At 40.5% G+C, this 14,457-nt stretch overlaps 1 protein-coding gene and 1 non-coding gene across 2 annotated transcripts in view; both read right to left on the reverse strand.

The window, feature by feature from the left end:
* The window catches only part of IQGAP2 (IQ motif containing GTPase activating protein 2), a 221,467-nt gene that overhangs the window by 90,536 nt on the left and 116,474 nt on the right, over nt 1-14,457 (reverse strand). The window contains exons 7-11 of the mRNA XM_054715155.1: nt 14,158-14,336; nt 12,271-12,358; nt 8,445-8,608; nt 4,019-4,179; nt 515-639 (exon numbers count right to left, since the gene is read on the reverse strand). Coding sequence (XP_054571130.1) covers nt 515-639; nt 4,019-4,179; nt 8,445-8,608; nt 12,271-12,358; nt 14,158-14,336 — 717 coding nt within the window. The remainder of the gene's footprint in view (nt 1-514; nt 640-4,018; nt 4,180-8,444; nt 8,609-12,270; nt 12,359-14,157; nt 14,337-14,457) is intronic.
* On the reverse strand, nt 145-273 carry LOC114230220 (small nucleolar RNA SNORA11). The gene has a single exon (XR_003616075.2). It is a non-coding gene; the product is annotated as a small nucleolar RNA SNORA11 (small nucleolar RNA).

Raw genomic sequence — 14,457 nt, forward strand, 5'->3', positions numbered from 1 at the left:
TGTGTCATATTTCAGGAAAATGTCCAAATGAAAAGTCAAAATAAAGCTGAGTGCCTAAAAAACTGAGTTATGTAGAGTAGTCAACTCTGAAGTACCAATAAATAAAAGTTATTAGGACCTCTATGTATGTTGGTTGTTTTTTTCATGTATAGGGCGTAATGTCACAGGAAGGTCATAGCATCCTGCCACCCATGAGGAGTAAGCCCAAGTTGCTGTTGGATGTGTTATACACAGAGGAGCCATTCTTCAGGCGCTCTGCTCTCTTCACACCCCACTCATATGTATTTTTAGTCTGTCCTTTCAGGTCTTTTTATGTATTTTTGTAATGTTATAATATGTTGGTACAGTAGTACAAGCATACAATTTACATATAAATACATACATACATACATACATGTTAGAGGAGTGTGCTTTCATAGGGCTCCATGAACAAAATTAGTAGCCCTAATCTAGACAAGTTATCGGGACACCTTATTCTCCCACTATACTAGAGAAAAAAGTATTCTGTACTTACTGTCATTTTCTTCTTGAATTTGAATATTAACCATATCAATACAATTCTGAATTTCATTCCAGCTTAAGTTCTCTTGCCCTTGGGACAAAACGTCCAGTTTGAAGGAGAGTAGTTCATCGGCATAACTGCGGAAGAGAGAACGATCATGACACTAATAACAGAGAGACATTCATTCTTTGTTCAAGTTATGCCTCTTAAATTTGACACGAGGGGCTAAAGGTGTTTGTTATGAGGTGAGACAAAGAAAGAGTAGAAAGACAACTAAAACTGTGGAGTGCAGCTTTGTCAACACACAACAAGCTCACGTAAACTAATGGTGTTCTTTTTCTTAGAAATACTTCATGGACAAATGCTGTTGAATGAAAGTTCCTCAAAACCCAGCTTCGTACCTAACTCAAGCAAAACAAAACAAAAATAACTTAGACATCCTCAAGCCTGTGATTTTGCTTTTTGTCTAATTACTAATTTTTCTCCCTTTTGCACATCTTGGCTCTGAATGGCCATGGCCCTCAACCCTTCCATCAAGGTTCTTTTTACTACTCTTGTTCCTCCCACAATGTGAGCTGTAAGAGTCCTTTCTACTGTAACCCTAACATAGCTGGGTCACCCTGAGATCTAATATGCCTATTGAGGAATCAAATAAAATGCAAATGTAGTTCCAGAAAACCTTGCTAAATGACACACGTCTTCGCTGTATGTTTTCTTGAAGAGGTGGTGCATGAGCTGAACCAGAATATCTTAAAGTTCCTCCTCACCCGTCCATTGCTCCTAAGGCTTCAGAGCAGCCACTCAAAACCCTCATGTCCCCTCCCTGCCACGGCACTCTCACACCTCAGTCCTGGCCCCTGACCCTCCTCACTCAGCAGAGCCCTCTGGAAAATAGAGTTTGGCCAATCGCTCCAGTTATTTTTCTTGTCTGGAGAAATTTTAGAGGAAAAGACACCCATCTTGATCTATTACTAAGGAACTTTCATTTCTCAATAATCTATTTTCCTATTTAAAATTTACAGAACCAGTGTTAGATCCATAGGCTAACGTGAGCCAGTCTAGCCCAAAGTAAAGACATTCGATAGTTTAATTGGCTTCTGCATTACTCCAGAGCAGTAAGACCAATCCTCTGTGTGCCTACTGATTTACTATGCAGCTTGACTTCTGAATAGCACCTGCAGATTTCCTAACAGAGGTTAAAGAATTAACACTGCATTAAGCCTAGAACTGTTTGCTTGTTGTGACAAATTTTCTTGAAGTTTTTCATGCCTCTAGATCAGCGGTCGCCAACCTTTTGGACCTCACGGACCACCAGTAGTCCATGGACCACCGGTTGGCTACCACTGCTCTAGATGACACTGAGGTGTCTTCCACGGAGTAGCTTGAGAGAGAAAAACATCATTGAAAATAGGAAGTAGTGGTGATGATTCATTATCTGTCGCCGAATGAGACATCACCAGATGCAGGCCTGAAACTAATTAACTGTCACGTGTGAGATTTTCCCCTTACCAAGAATTATAAGCCTACGAAGATACTCTGTGTCACTAGTAACATATAATACTGACCATAATAAAAATATGGATAAATGGCAACCCCCGCTGGTTAGCATCCTTCTAAAAAAGAGTGCAGAATCCTGGTGGGTATTTCACATGCTTCATATCTGAATGATAGTCCAGTGGGAATAAAATGAGGATAAACACAGAAAAAAAAACGCAACCACCATCATTTCTTTAGCAACGAACCAACACTAGTCAAAGGGAACAGATTTTAGGGGTAAGACATAGCTCCGCAGGCTTTTCCACCTGAGTATTAAAGGCATGAGCTCTGGAAAGTGCTCTGTGGTTTACCCAAAAGGTCCATGTCTTTCCCCCCACCTCTCTCAGAACTCTCTTCACCATCTTCCATGAGCCAACTAGTAACATTATATTTCTAACAGACTTGGGAAGTTTTGAGTTTAAAATTCCAATTTAGTTCAGCAAATGTTCATTAAGCACACGCCATATATAAAATATGTTGCAGGCATCACAGGGATATTAAAATGAACAAGATGCAGCCTTTATACTTCAAGGAGCTTCCAGTCTAGTGGATAAGACAACAAAAACTCCAAGTAAGTTTTTCACTAGGAAGAATCAAAATTACATTTTTTGGTTCCAAGATTGTGTTCCTCTCCACATGGTGCTAATTCTCAGAAGGTATGATATGACATTAGCGGGGGTGGGGAGAAGCCTGGAAATATTCATGGACGTATACTAGTAAGAGAGAGCAGAGCAAAGCCTGGTTAGGTAAGAATGAGGGCAGAAAAGATCTAGGAATACCTATCTGGAGGTTATTATATAGAGAAGCAAAAGTGAAAATGAGGTGGTTGTGGGAAATGGAGACACTTTGCAGAGGTATTGCACACAGATTGGATACTGACAGGGAGAAGTGAGTGGGCTGTTTACAGCAGGAGGCTGCCTGGCAGAGGGCAGGGGAAAACTCAAGTTGAACTTAGGGTTTCTAAGCTTGGAGGAGATATTGGGTCATTAACAGAAACAGTAGAAATAGTAGAAATAAATTACCTTGGAAAGAGACTCTGAGGCATAATGAACCAGGTGGCCAAATTTATGCAGTGTAAGAGCATCAGTTTCTCCAAAAAGACTAAAAACAAGGAAAATCCAGTGTCCTCCTACTTTTAGGCCCTTCTCTACATAGACAAGTGGTCAAACACCCAAGTTAAGTTTTTTTTTTTTCCTTGTACAACTATATTGACTCAACTTTAGGAGAATTACTCAACCTTTCTATTTGAGCAGTTCCAGAAACAATAGCTTAAGAGTTTTGTCAAGATCTAAGCAGACATCTCCCCCTGGTGGTCACAAGGATGGAAAATCACTCGGTTTTTTTATTTGGGCTTTTGTCTGCCTGAATCTTTCATTGGGCTCCTTATTCCAGCCCCTTAATTTTCTCTCTGGATTTGCTCTAGTGTTTATAATACTATCAATTGTATTATCTAGTACCATATTTAAGGAACATGAAATGAAAAATACTAAACTGCTATGGTCCCCTGTGGTCTCAGCATTCCTTTTGTTTAACCACCAGAAAAATGAGGTTAGGAGCCCAATTGCCAAATTTTGGGTTGATAAATCCAGATTCGGTTTCCTCGTCAGTAACATAAAGAGAATTGAACCAGATGATTATTAAGGTTCCTTCCCACTTTTCTACATCTTGTCGTTTCCCAAAGAAGCCCAAAGGAAGGCATGTTTTCAACATTTCTTGCATTTTTAGCCTATCAAATAATCTTTGCTAATGACAAAGTCGGTCAGCAATTGCCATAGGATGACCATTTTTAGACCTCTGCTTCACTAAAAGAAATAATGTACAGACGGAACTATAATATTACACTCTTAAAACAAAGTCGACTAACTTTCAAGAAAATGAGCATGGCTCTATGGATTTCTTCAATAAGTAACAAACCCTTTACTTGTGAGATCTGCCAAACATACATTTCTGCGTTGTGAAGTGTTTCGGAAAACATCTTACCGTTCAACATACGTCTCGTCCAGATTGTTGAAGCCTATTGCTGGGCTTCTAAGTTGACTCTGCACAGATACAAGGTCCTTGCTGTCCAAGGCCTGGTTTAGTAAAGCAACAGCAGACAGCATCTCCACTGCAATCAGGAGCTCCTCGTGGGACAAGTAGTTCTGTGGGGAAACACATGGCAGGAAGCTCACACACCTTGTGGATGTGATGGGGGTGTAGAGGGTTTAGAATGCACATTTCAAAAAATGATGAAAAGTCAAAGATTTGACAACCCAGGAGAAAAAGAGCTCATTGGTCATCTACTCTTCATTGACTTTAAAGAATAAGTAAATTGGCCCTAACCGGTTTGGCTCAGTGGATAGAGCGTCGGCCTGCGGACTCAAGGGTCCCAGGTTCGATTCCGGTCAAGGGGATATACCTTGGTTGCGGGCACATCCCCAGTGGGGAGTGTGCAGGAGGCAGCTGATCCATGTTTCTAACTCTCTATCCCTCTCCCTTCTTCTCTGTAAAAAATCAATAAGATATATTTTTAAAAAAATAAAATAAATAAAGAATAAGTAAATTGGCTTCTGGGATTTTCTTAGGTGGTTTTGGCAACTGAGTTCATTACAACCAACATTTATGATTCCAAAAACATCTGGATTTCCATAGCTGATTCCTACTCCCAGCTCTATTGGCTGCTCACAGGCTCAGTCTCACCAAATAATTAAGCCAAGCATTAGATAATGTTGTCACTGAGAGCGTGAGGTAAGATTTTAGGATAACTAATGATTTTCAATTTGAATTAAGGGTAAGGAAAAGAGGATAGAATTTCACCTAAAAGTTATAGCCACAGAAAACGAAATAAAAATATTTAAGGTAAGAATATTGATTCTAGTTTCAAAAAGTTAGCCCATATTTATAATTAGGTAAAAATTTTAAAATGTACTATAAGGTCTAGATGTTTAAAGAAATGTGAGGTTTATCTTTTGGCAAAATAAATAAGAATCTCCAGATTTATAAATATGAATTTTGCTTATTTAAGAAAGTACATCTTAGATTTCAGAACACTTTTCCTCTTCAATTTTCTCTTCCATTTAACCATTTTATACTAACTTGGCCTAACTTCCTGAAGGTTATTTCTTCCATATATTGAAGGAACACAAAGGGAGCATGAAAATGAATTAATAAAAAAAATCTGATATATATCTTTACCTCTAGGATATGTATGTAATATTTATATTAGATTTCTGAATATCCACAGAAATCTTGCAGCAAAATGATTTTAGAGTAACAAAGCATAATTTTCCCTTCCAAAGCAAATGGGAAGAAGAGGTTATTATAGGGAACATGTAACTAAATTTTATCCAAATATCTGATATTAACTACAAGTTTAACACATAGGGAAAGTATAAAATTATAAGTAAAGGGTAGAATAGAATCATTTGAGATTCACCTCTTTTACCCTTTCAAGTGAACTATCCACAAAAGTCTAAAGTGGTACACAACGAAAATGATAAGGAAAGATAAAGAAATAGTCATTAGTTGACTATTGACCAAATGGGGATGAATGACGGTGGTAGAGTTCCAGTAGCCTTGGGCTTCAAAGCTAGAGAAGTGGGAGGAAATATTAATGCAATTTGAGGAAATAACCTATTTTTCTTTTATTATAAAGTAGCATCTTTCGCCCAGCTGGTGTGGCTCAATGGTTGAACATTGACCTATGAACCAGGAGGTCATGGCTTGATTCTGGTCAGGGCACATGCCCAGGTTTTAGGCTTGATCCCAGTAGGGGGCGTGCAGGAGGCAGCTGATCAATGATTCTCTCTCATCATTGATGTTTCTATCTCTCTCTTTCCCTTCCTCTCTCAGAAATCAACAAAAAATATATTTTAAAAAATTTATATTAAAAAAAAATAGAATCTTTCTATTTAGAAAACATAGGAAGTCTTAATAAGAAAGAATAAGAAAACAAGTCCTATAGTATATGCTCTTCTATTATTTTAGTATATGCTCTTCTATTTATTTTTAATTCATGCAAACATTTACAGAGGTGTTTTTGTTGAGGTTATTTTGTTAATCCTCATGCGAGGATATTTTTTCCATTGATTTTATTTTTTTAAGAGAGAGGGAAAGGGAGGGAGGGAGGAGATGAGGCGGGGGGTGGGGGAGAGAAAGAGAGAGAAAGAGAAAGAGAGAGAAACATCGATGTGAGAGCCAATTGGTTGTCTCCCGCACATACCCTGACTGGGGCCGGGGATCAAACCTGCAACCCAGATACGTGCCCTTGACCAGGAATTGAACCCTTGACCCTTCAGTGCACAGGCCAACACGCTAACCGTTGAGTAACACCAGCCAGGGCTACAGAAGTGTTTTGAAACCAACTTATTATTTTTCTAATTACAAAAAAAAAACAAAACCCAAGATATATTTTAATCTAATTTTTCCACTTAATATTAAACATGTAAATTGTTCCCTGCTTTTCAATATTAGAGACAATGCTGTGAAACAGCCTCGTGGCTACAAACTTTTGATTCACATTCTTTTCCTAGGAATGTAATTGTCAGGAAAATGGGAAAGAGCCTTCGATACACACCATTCAGATCACCCTGCAGAAGGCTGCACCACTCATGCTCCCATCAGCTGTGTAGGAGGGGCCTGCTGCCCCACACCTGTGCCTACACTAGGTTAGGCCTCTCCACTCTCTACCAATCTGATTTCTAAAAATAACTGTATTTTGATTTAATTTACATTTAGTTACTTCTGGTTGAGTTTGAACATTTCTTTTTTGTGTTTGTCATTATGAATATTAGATATTTTGTGAATTGCCTTTTTATGCTTTTGCCCCCCTCCCACATTTTTTTTGGCAGGTCAGTACTGTTTCTAACTTTTAAGAGCCAATGTCCTTTTATGTTTCCTTAGAATTTTAATTTAAAATAAATTTTTTTACATTTAACCTTTTATATTGAAAATTTATTCTGATATGGGTAGTGAGGTAATGTTTTCTTTTCTAAATGGTGAAATATTTGTTAAGGGTTTCATTCCTTTCCCACCTTTTAAAATACTAGCTCTCTCATATATTAAATTCTTGGCTCTGTTCCAGTCCTTTTCATTCTGTTCCATTGTATGGCTGAATTTGTAGTACACATGCTCTTAATTACTCTAACCTTATGTGAACATTACTGTTTAATACTATTCACATCATAAGGAACATAAATTTACAAAAATTAAAGCCATGGTGCTAATGTTCTGATTGTAGATTTCTAGAAATGCTGATTTAGAGCTTATTTTTCTATTAAAAAAAACACACATAACATTTCAGAGACATAGAAGCATGGAACAGATTGATGAATTTCATAGGGAAGGTGAGGGAGGGATGTAGGGATTGATAAACCGGGGAACTTATATGCATACTAGAGGCCTGGTGCACAAAATTCATGCACAGTGGGGGGGGGGGTGATCCCTCAGCCCAGCCTGCACCCTCTCACAATCCGGGACCCCTTGGGTAGGGTCCCTAGGCCTAGCCAGTGATCAGGGCCTATCAGGGCTTTCCTTCCCCAGCTGCCGGCAGCTGGCCCCACCCCTGCCGCTGCCACTGCTTGCCATCTGTGAGGCGCTGCCCCTTCTCCCCCGCCACCGGTCGCCACCCTCAGTAGGCGACAGGCATGGGGTGTCATCTCTTGGTTGGCCTGGGCCTTCCTCTGTGGGGTGATTGATCGTGGGGTCCCCAGATTGATCGCCCCGCACAGGGAGGCCCTGCCCACCTGGCAGGGGCTCCAATCAATCACCAGGCAGAGGGTGGCCTGGGCCTCCCTCTGTGGAGCGATCGCGGGGCCCCCCCGGCCCCCGACCAATCACATCGCATCCGCCTTGGCTGGCCTGATGCCATTGCGTGTCATAGCGTGGTTGTCCGAATAGTCGTTCTGCTGTTCGGTCGTTCGGTCGATTTGCATATTATGCTTTTATTATTATAGATATGCACAGCCCATGGACACAGACAATAATGTGGTGAAGGCCTGGGAGGGGCAGGTGCAGGGTAGAGGGGGTCAATGGGAAAAACACCACCACCACCAAAGAAACTAAGGGGACATCTGTAATACTTTCAACAATAAAGATAAATATTAAAAAAAAAACATTTAAAAATGCAGTATAGTTTAAAAATGATCCAAACAACTTTAAAAAATCACAGCGAATAAGAAACACCCGTTTTCAATGGGTATTTGTGTAGAGCTCTGTCTGCACTTCCAAACTATGGTCTGAGATTCGTGACGTGGATGAAAAGCAGGTTAAAGGAGAAGGCAGCCATGGAACTGGAACAGGGAGGCCTACAAGACGGAGACTGGAACAAGTTGAAGACTCTACACCCCTGTTCACCTCCTAAACAGCCTTCCTCGTGGCTTGGACTCATCCTGAACATCTCCGTAACTTGCAGCCTCCTCTGACTCACCATGGCGTTCTGTTTCTGAAGGTTGAAAAGTTCGTTCTGATACATCGCAGCTGCAAAGGGATAAACAGCAGGCAGCTGGGCCTCCGGTCTCTCCAGCGCGAGCAGCGTGCTCTCGGGGTCGCCTTCCCGGATGACAGCATTGATGTGGTCCACTGCAGCCAGCCCTGAGGGTGCGAGTCACATGCGTCAGAATGCCCACTTTCCCACTGTGGCCTGACCCATCCAGCCCAGCGTCCAAGGATTAGAACCTAAGGAGTCACTGTCCAGGAACTCAGAGAAGCTGCAGTTGGAGGGAGGACAAGCAAAACCTTGGAAATGGTAGCTGAGTGGCTGGAAGTTGGTCTAATTCTTGGAGGTAGGACCTAAGAGAACGTCAGCACAGATGGAGCTGGAGTTAGAGGGCATTCCTGCCTAGCATGACTTCCTTACAAAAGTCTTCCTTTGTGGGCGCACCTCTTCCATGAAGCCTTCACATGGTGCTGGTCCCTGAGGATTTTGCACCTTGGGAATCCACACAGTATTTGGAGCTGGGCCACACAGAACCTGCAGGCATTGCTCTTTAATGCTCCTTATGTGTTCAGCCTCCCTGGGGAGACTGGAGCTATGGGAAGCCTTGCCCTATTGCTTCCTCTGAGTCAGAACCATGGAAAACCCGCAGTCAGCACTCGGACACACTGCTGCTTGAGACTGATGGTATTAGTTCTCAGAACAGCCTCTTCTCCCTCAACTGCATGTTCTATGAATTATGGTTCTTCATTTTTAAAGCCTCACCCAAGGCTTAGAGAGAGGAAAAGAGGGGAAGAGGAAGAGAGAGAGAGAGAGAGAGAGAGAGAGGAGAGAGAGAGAGAGAGAGAGAAACATTGGTCAGTTGCCTTCTGTACATGCCCCAACCTGTAACACAGGTATGTGCCCTGACCAGGAATTGAACCAACAACCTTTCGGTGCACAAGATGATACTCAACCAGCTGAGCCACTCTGGCTGAGCTGAATTGTGATTCTTAAGAAAAAATAATTCAGGTATTTTTTTTTTAATATTACAATCAAAATCCATGATTGAATAAGTCTATGCTAGTATCAGTTAACCTAAATTAAAAGGCCCTGATCACAGAAATGCCTTGGTGGACATGATCTGCCTGAATTGTAAGCTTTGTGATGTCTCTACCAGCTGCAATGTTCAGATTACAAGACCTGAATTTTAGTGACCAAACTGAGGGTGCTTGAAACAGTAGATTCAGCATCGTTTTCAGAAAACAGAAATGGAATTGCTGAATGAGTAGTGAACTCTGCCACCAGGAACAGCAAACCAGACAGAACAAGCAGGGTTTTGCCCGGTAAAGAAGACTCCGGGGTAGTAGAAACAACACAGACCCATACATTTCTAGAGCTTTTCAAGGGTTAGTCTGTCTTCCTAATACAGGACTAAGATTATTCTAACTCTTCCTAATAGATACCCATTTATCTTCTCTAACTACATTTCAAGGAGCTATCCTTAATAACCTTTCAACTAAAAGACATCATTGAAAAGCAGGAAATACTTACAACGAATGCAATCTTTCATGCCACACTCCCAGAAAACGTTCTCTTATTCTAAAGGATCCTAAGAACCCAAACACTTGTTTCTATTTTTAAATTACTATGACAAATGAAAGAATTCCAGAAAGGAAGGCCAGTGGTTGGTTGTGATTTCTCCTGCTCCGTTAAAGTTATCCGAGACCTTTCCACTGTGACTCTTATTACTTTGGATGGGATCCTGCATCACCCTTGAAAACTCTATTAGATGAATTTACACAACGGGAGGGTAAAATATTACCAGAAAAATCACATCCTTAAAACACTCTTAATGCATAATTTCTCCTAAAAAGAAAATAAAGTAAGCTTCACCACTCTTTTACACTGTGCATTAACAAAATTTCCAGCTCTGACCTTAACAGAATAGGTCATGGAATGAATGGAATGCACGTGCCAAACCCAAAAGTTAAATAATTGTAGTTCAAACAAAGCTGACGACAGGGCTGGTGGCATTACCATCAAAGCTGTCACTTTTGCCAGAACTATGGCTGCTATGAATGTGGACACCTTAACATTTTAATATAATAACCTCAATGGTTGGGGAAAAGCTTGTCAAGTAGCTATAAACGTACATATTTTAAAGGATATAATTGTCTCATTGTCATGTCACAGACTAAAACATGCTTTTGAGTTTTTTTCAAGACTACTTTTAGTTCTACTGGACTATACATTTTCAGATGGGAAGAGATAAAAAAAACTTCAGAATAACTATGTTCTGCACCTTTAAAATCACCAAACATGGCAATATCCTTCATAATTCCAGCTGGTTATACATCAGTACAAATCATCTCAGGCCTTTTATTTAAAAATGGGGAAAAATAAGTATAAATTTGTCATGGAGTATTAAAACATTTACATAAGGCATTTTATTTAACATGAAAAATAAATCGATGTTAGTGGATATAAACATTTCAAAATAAAGGATGGCGAACGGTTATGGGAACTAAACTTATGGACCTCAGATGTCTTACTGGCAATATTAATTTCTTCCTGTAATTCACTTATGTCAAGCATAATGATAATGTCAGCTTTTAAACAGAGCAGAAAGAGAAACTTAAAATTGTGCTTCATGTATCATCACCAACATGCTCAATATTTAATAAGAATAAAAGAATAGAAATACACATCCCCAAGAGTTAAGGTATTCCCTTAAAAAAGGTTCCTCTAGAGCTCTTAGTAGTGTATGTGTGAGATAACTTCTCAAACCTACTCAGTTGTTAACTCCTACATATTTATATCAGGGTTCTCTGGGCCTCTTTAACTACTGTTTGAAGTCTCTACTTAAGAGCAAACTTCTGGGTTACGTCAACAGGTATGTCTGCATCGTTTTGAAGGTGTTTAGAGCGATAAAGAACCTCCAAAGCTCATAGAGGATGTTAAATCAAGGAAAAGGTTTAGGACTGTTGTGATTAGTAAATACTCCAAATTTAAGTTTGGCAGACATTTCACATGATTTATTAAGTAGGGTAAATGGTCTTTCATGTATTCATTTTTGTAATATATATGGATTATTTAGGTTAACCTACGGGAAATAAATGCCAAATACAATTTCTTACTGCTTCAAGTAAAAATAAATTTTATTAGAAAGAGGAAAATACTAATAAAGAGATTAATGTATCTAAACTTGCATATGCTTATTTTAGTTACCCGTGTTTTCTGTTCTTTATAGTCATTCACCTGAACCGAGTAACAAGAAGAACGAACTGTACAACTCCAGAGTCTCAGGGACATGGATGTAAACCTGTCACTGTGCAATTTCATTGGTCTGTCAAGTTCACTCACTTGCACAAAAGCTACACAAGCTATAAGAAAAGAATTCTTACAAACTGTAGACTAATAATTGGGAAGTAATAAAGAGTAGAGCTGTCAATAATACTTTTATAGTTCCAATCGAATGCCATCACAATCATGGGCAAGGAATGAGTCTTTAAGTCACACTATTTTACTAAATAACCACCAGTATTATACCAATCAGGGATAGGTTCAAAATATGACATACACTGTACCTACGATGAAACACCTTGAGCTACTCTGCATGGAATGGGGACCAGATCACCAAAAAAAAAAAAAAAAAATGCTCCATAGGAAACTGTCAGATGATACACCTTAATTAAGAGCAACATTGACATTTAGCAGATTTTTCATCATGTAAGGGCAGTTTTACAAGGGTACAAATTGAGAGTTTTGCTGAGACTCTGACAAGGCACATTCATATCTTATAGAAGTATCCATTTCCTTTGTAGAATCCATTACTTACTGTTGACTTTATTGATATTGCCTTGGATTTCTGCTTGTGTCAGCAGTTCTTCATACGCATCTCTTTCTTCTTCTGAAATACAGTTATTCTGCAAAACAAAGTCTTCACTGATTCCTGAGGCTAAATGTTTCCAAAGCTCGATATTCAAAAACAGAAATGCAAGGAGCGATAAAAACCATTCACTAACATCCATTTGAACGCAATAGAAGCATTTAAGAGTGCCTGCTTTGTGCAGGGCGCTATGGTTAGAAATGCCCAGCAAGGACTACAAAGATGAACGGACCCTGTGAGTTTCTGCAAAGGCCCAATTTTCTAATGTAAACATTGTGTTGGACCCCTTGATATTGCCATTTTTGGATATCAAAACTAGCTAAATATAGGCAATTTCATTTGATTCAGTCTAATAAAATCAAGAACACAAATAATAAATACACATAGTACAATGGAATAAATTCTATAGGAGAGGTACACGCTCAGTTAGAAAGAAAATTTTAAAAAGAGACAGCAAATGAGGAAGTGCTGTAGGGACAGAGTCATGTTAAAGGCAGAATGGGGAGCAGGATGTAGTCAGCAGGGTTTGGTGAAAAAAGTGGGGAAGCCTCGCACGTTGGGCTGCCTACAGCATGGGGGGGTGGGGTGTCCAGGGGCAGCCAAAAACATAGTGAGGTAGAGTGCATATCCTGGAGGCCTTTACAGGACAAGAAAAGGACCTGTACTTAACCCAGTAGGCAGTAGGGAATTGGGGAGGTTTCCGGTGAAATGACACCAGATCTATAGCTAAAGATTAATTTTGCAACCTCTAGCTTTGAGAAGGGTTGGCTTGGAGAGTGATAGGAAGCACGGAGACCCCTGAGGAAGGTGCTGCAGGAGTCCTGAGGCCAGGTCAGGCGGGGCAGGGCTGAGGCAAGAGTGACGAGACTAGAGGTAGGTGGATAGATGTAAGCCTGGCAAGAAAAGGCAACAGAATGCAGCGATGGATAAGGCACAGGGGACACAGAAAGCATTCCGAAGCCGTGTGGAAGTCCTTCCAAAGGGAAGTCAGCAAGGGGCACAGGTGGAGAAGGGCAGGGTAGAGATGAACGCCCTTCTGATGTGATGAACGGCAAGGCCGGTGGGACCGAGATGAAGCTATCCGGAGCGGCATCAGAGGGCCTGTTAGGAAGCTGAGAGCGATTTCTTCAACAAGCAGATGAGCTTGCTTGAGGGAGAACAGAGACAGGAGTGACTCAATAACAATGTCAATCCCCACACTTAGAAAGTGGAGGAAGAGACGCTCATTGATGCAGAGAACCATGCCACAGTTTTGGCAATGGAGCTGAAGCTGACATGGCAAGAGCCTAAGGAGAGGAGAGTTGGGAGCAAGTGGATGCTGAGTGCAGACAAAGACTTCAGTCACACAAGCCAGGCAGGAAGTGGGGTGCGGAGTTAGGAACAGGAGCAGGCGAGGCTGCCTTGCTCAGGAGGAAAACCTCGTCCTCCAGTTTGAGGGCGAATATCGGGAAAATACAAAGAGAGTGGACTCAAAACATCCTCTCTAAACTTCACCACACTGAACTATTAACCTCTACTAATAAGCCCACAGGTAACTCAGCCAATACAAGGTCTGCGGGTGGTGCTAACGAGGAAAGAGCTTTAGCTGCTACTTTCACACCTTTCAGAGAAGTAGTACCTTGATGGCATAGCCCTAAAAACCTTGCAACTTACAATATTCACCACACAAGGAAACCCAATTTCCTTCCACAGTGCAAGACCTTCTTTCACCCTTACACTTCTCCCAAACCAGTTGCCTGTGGCTACAGAGACCACAGCCAGTTGAATGAAAAATATCCCCTTTATTCAAACTAGCTACTCATAACCATATTTATTACTGACAATCCAATTAAATACCTTCAGTTTTGCATTTTCTTCTTTTCCCTTTTTGGCTGCCCAGAGTTCCTTCTGATATTCTTGTGCAAGGTTCTCATCCACTAAAGTTAAAACTGCATTTGGGTTTCTTAGTGTTATAATGGTCTGCTCTGCTATTCCTTTTTCAATAGCTTCGTTAATGGCTATAACAGCAGCATGCACTGAGAAGAGGGAAGAAAAAAAAGAGAGATTTTTACCAGCAAAAGATAACATGGACAGTTGCACTGACACTGCACACACTTCCGTTGGTTTTCTCTCTTCTTTGGCTCCCAGTTAACATAC

The sequence above is a fragment of the Eptesicus fuscus genome, chromosome 4 (genome assembly GCF_027574615.1).
Source record: "Eptesicus fuscus isolate TK198812 chromosome 4, DD_ASM_mEF_20220401, whole genome shotgun sequence".
Taxonomy (NCBI): domain Eukaryota; kingdom Metazoa; phylum Chordata; class Mammalia; order Chiroptera; family Vespertilionidae; genus Eptesicus; species Eptesicus fuscus.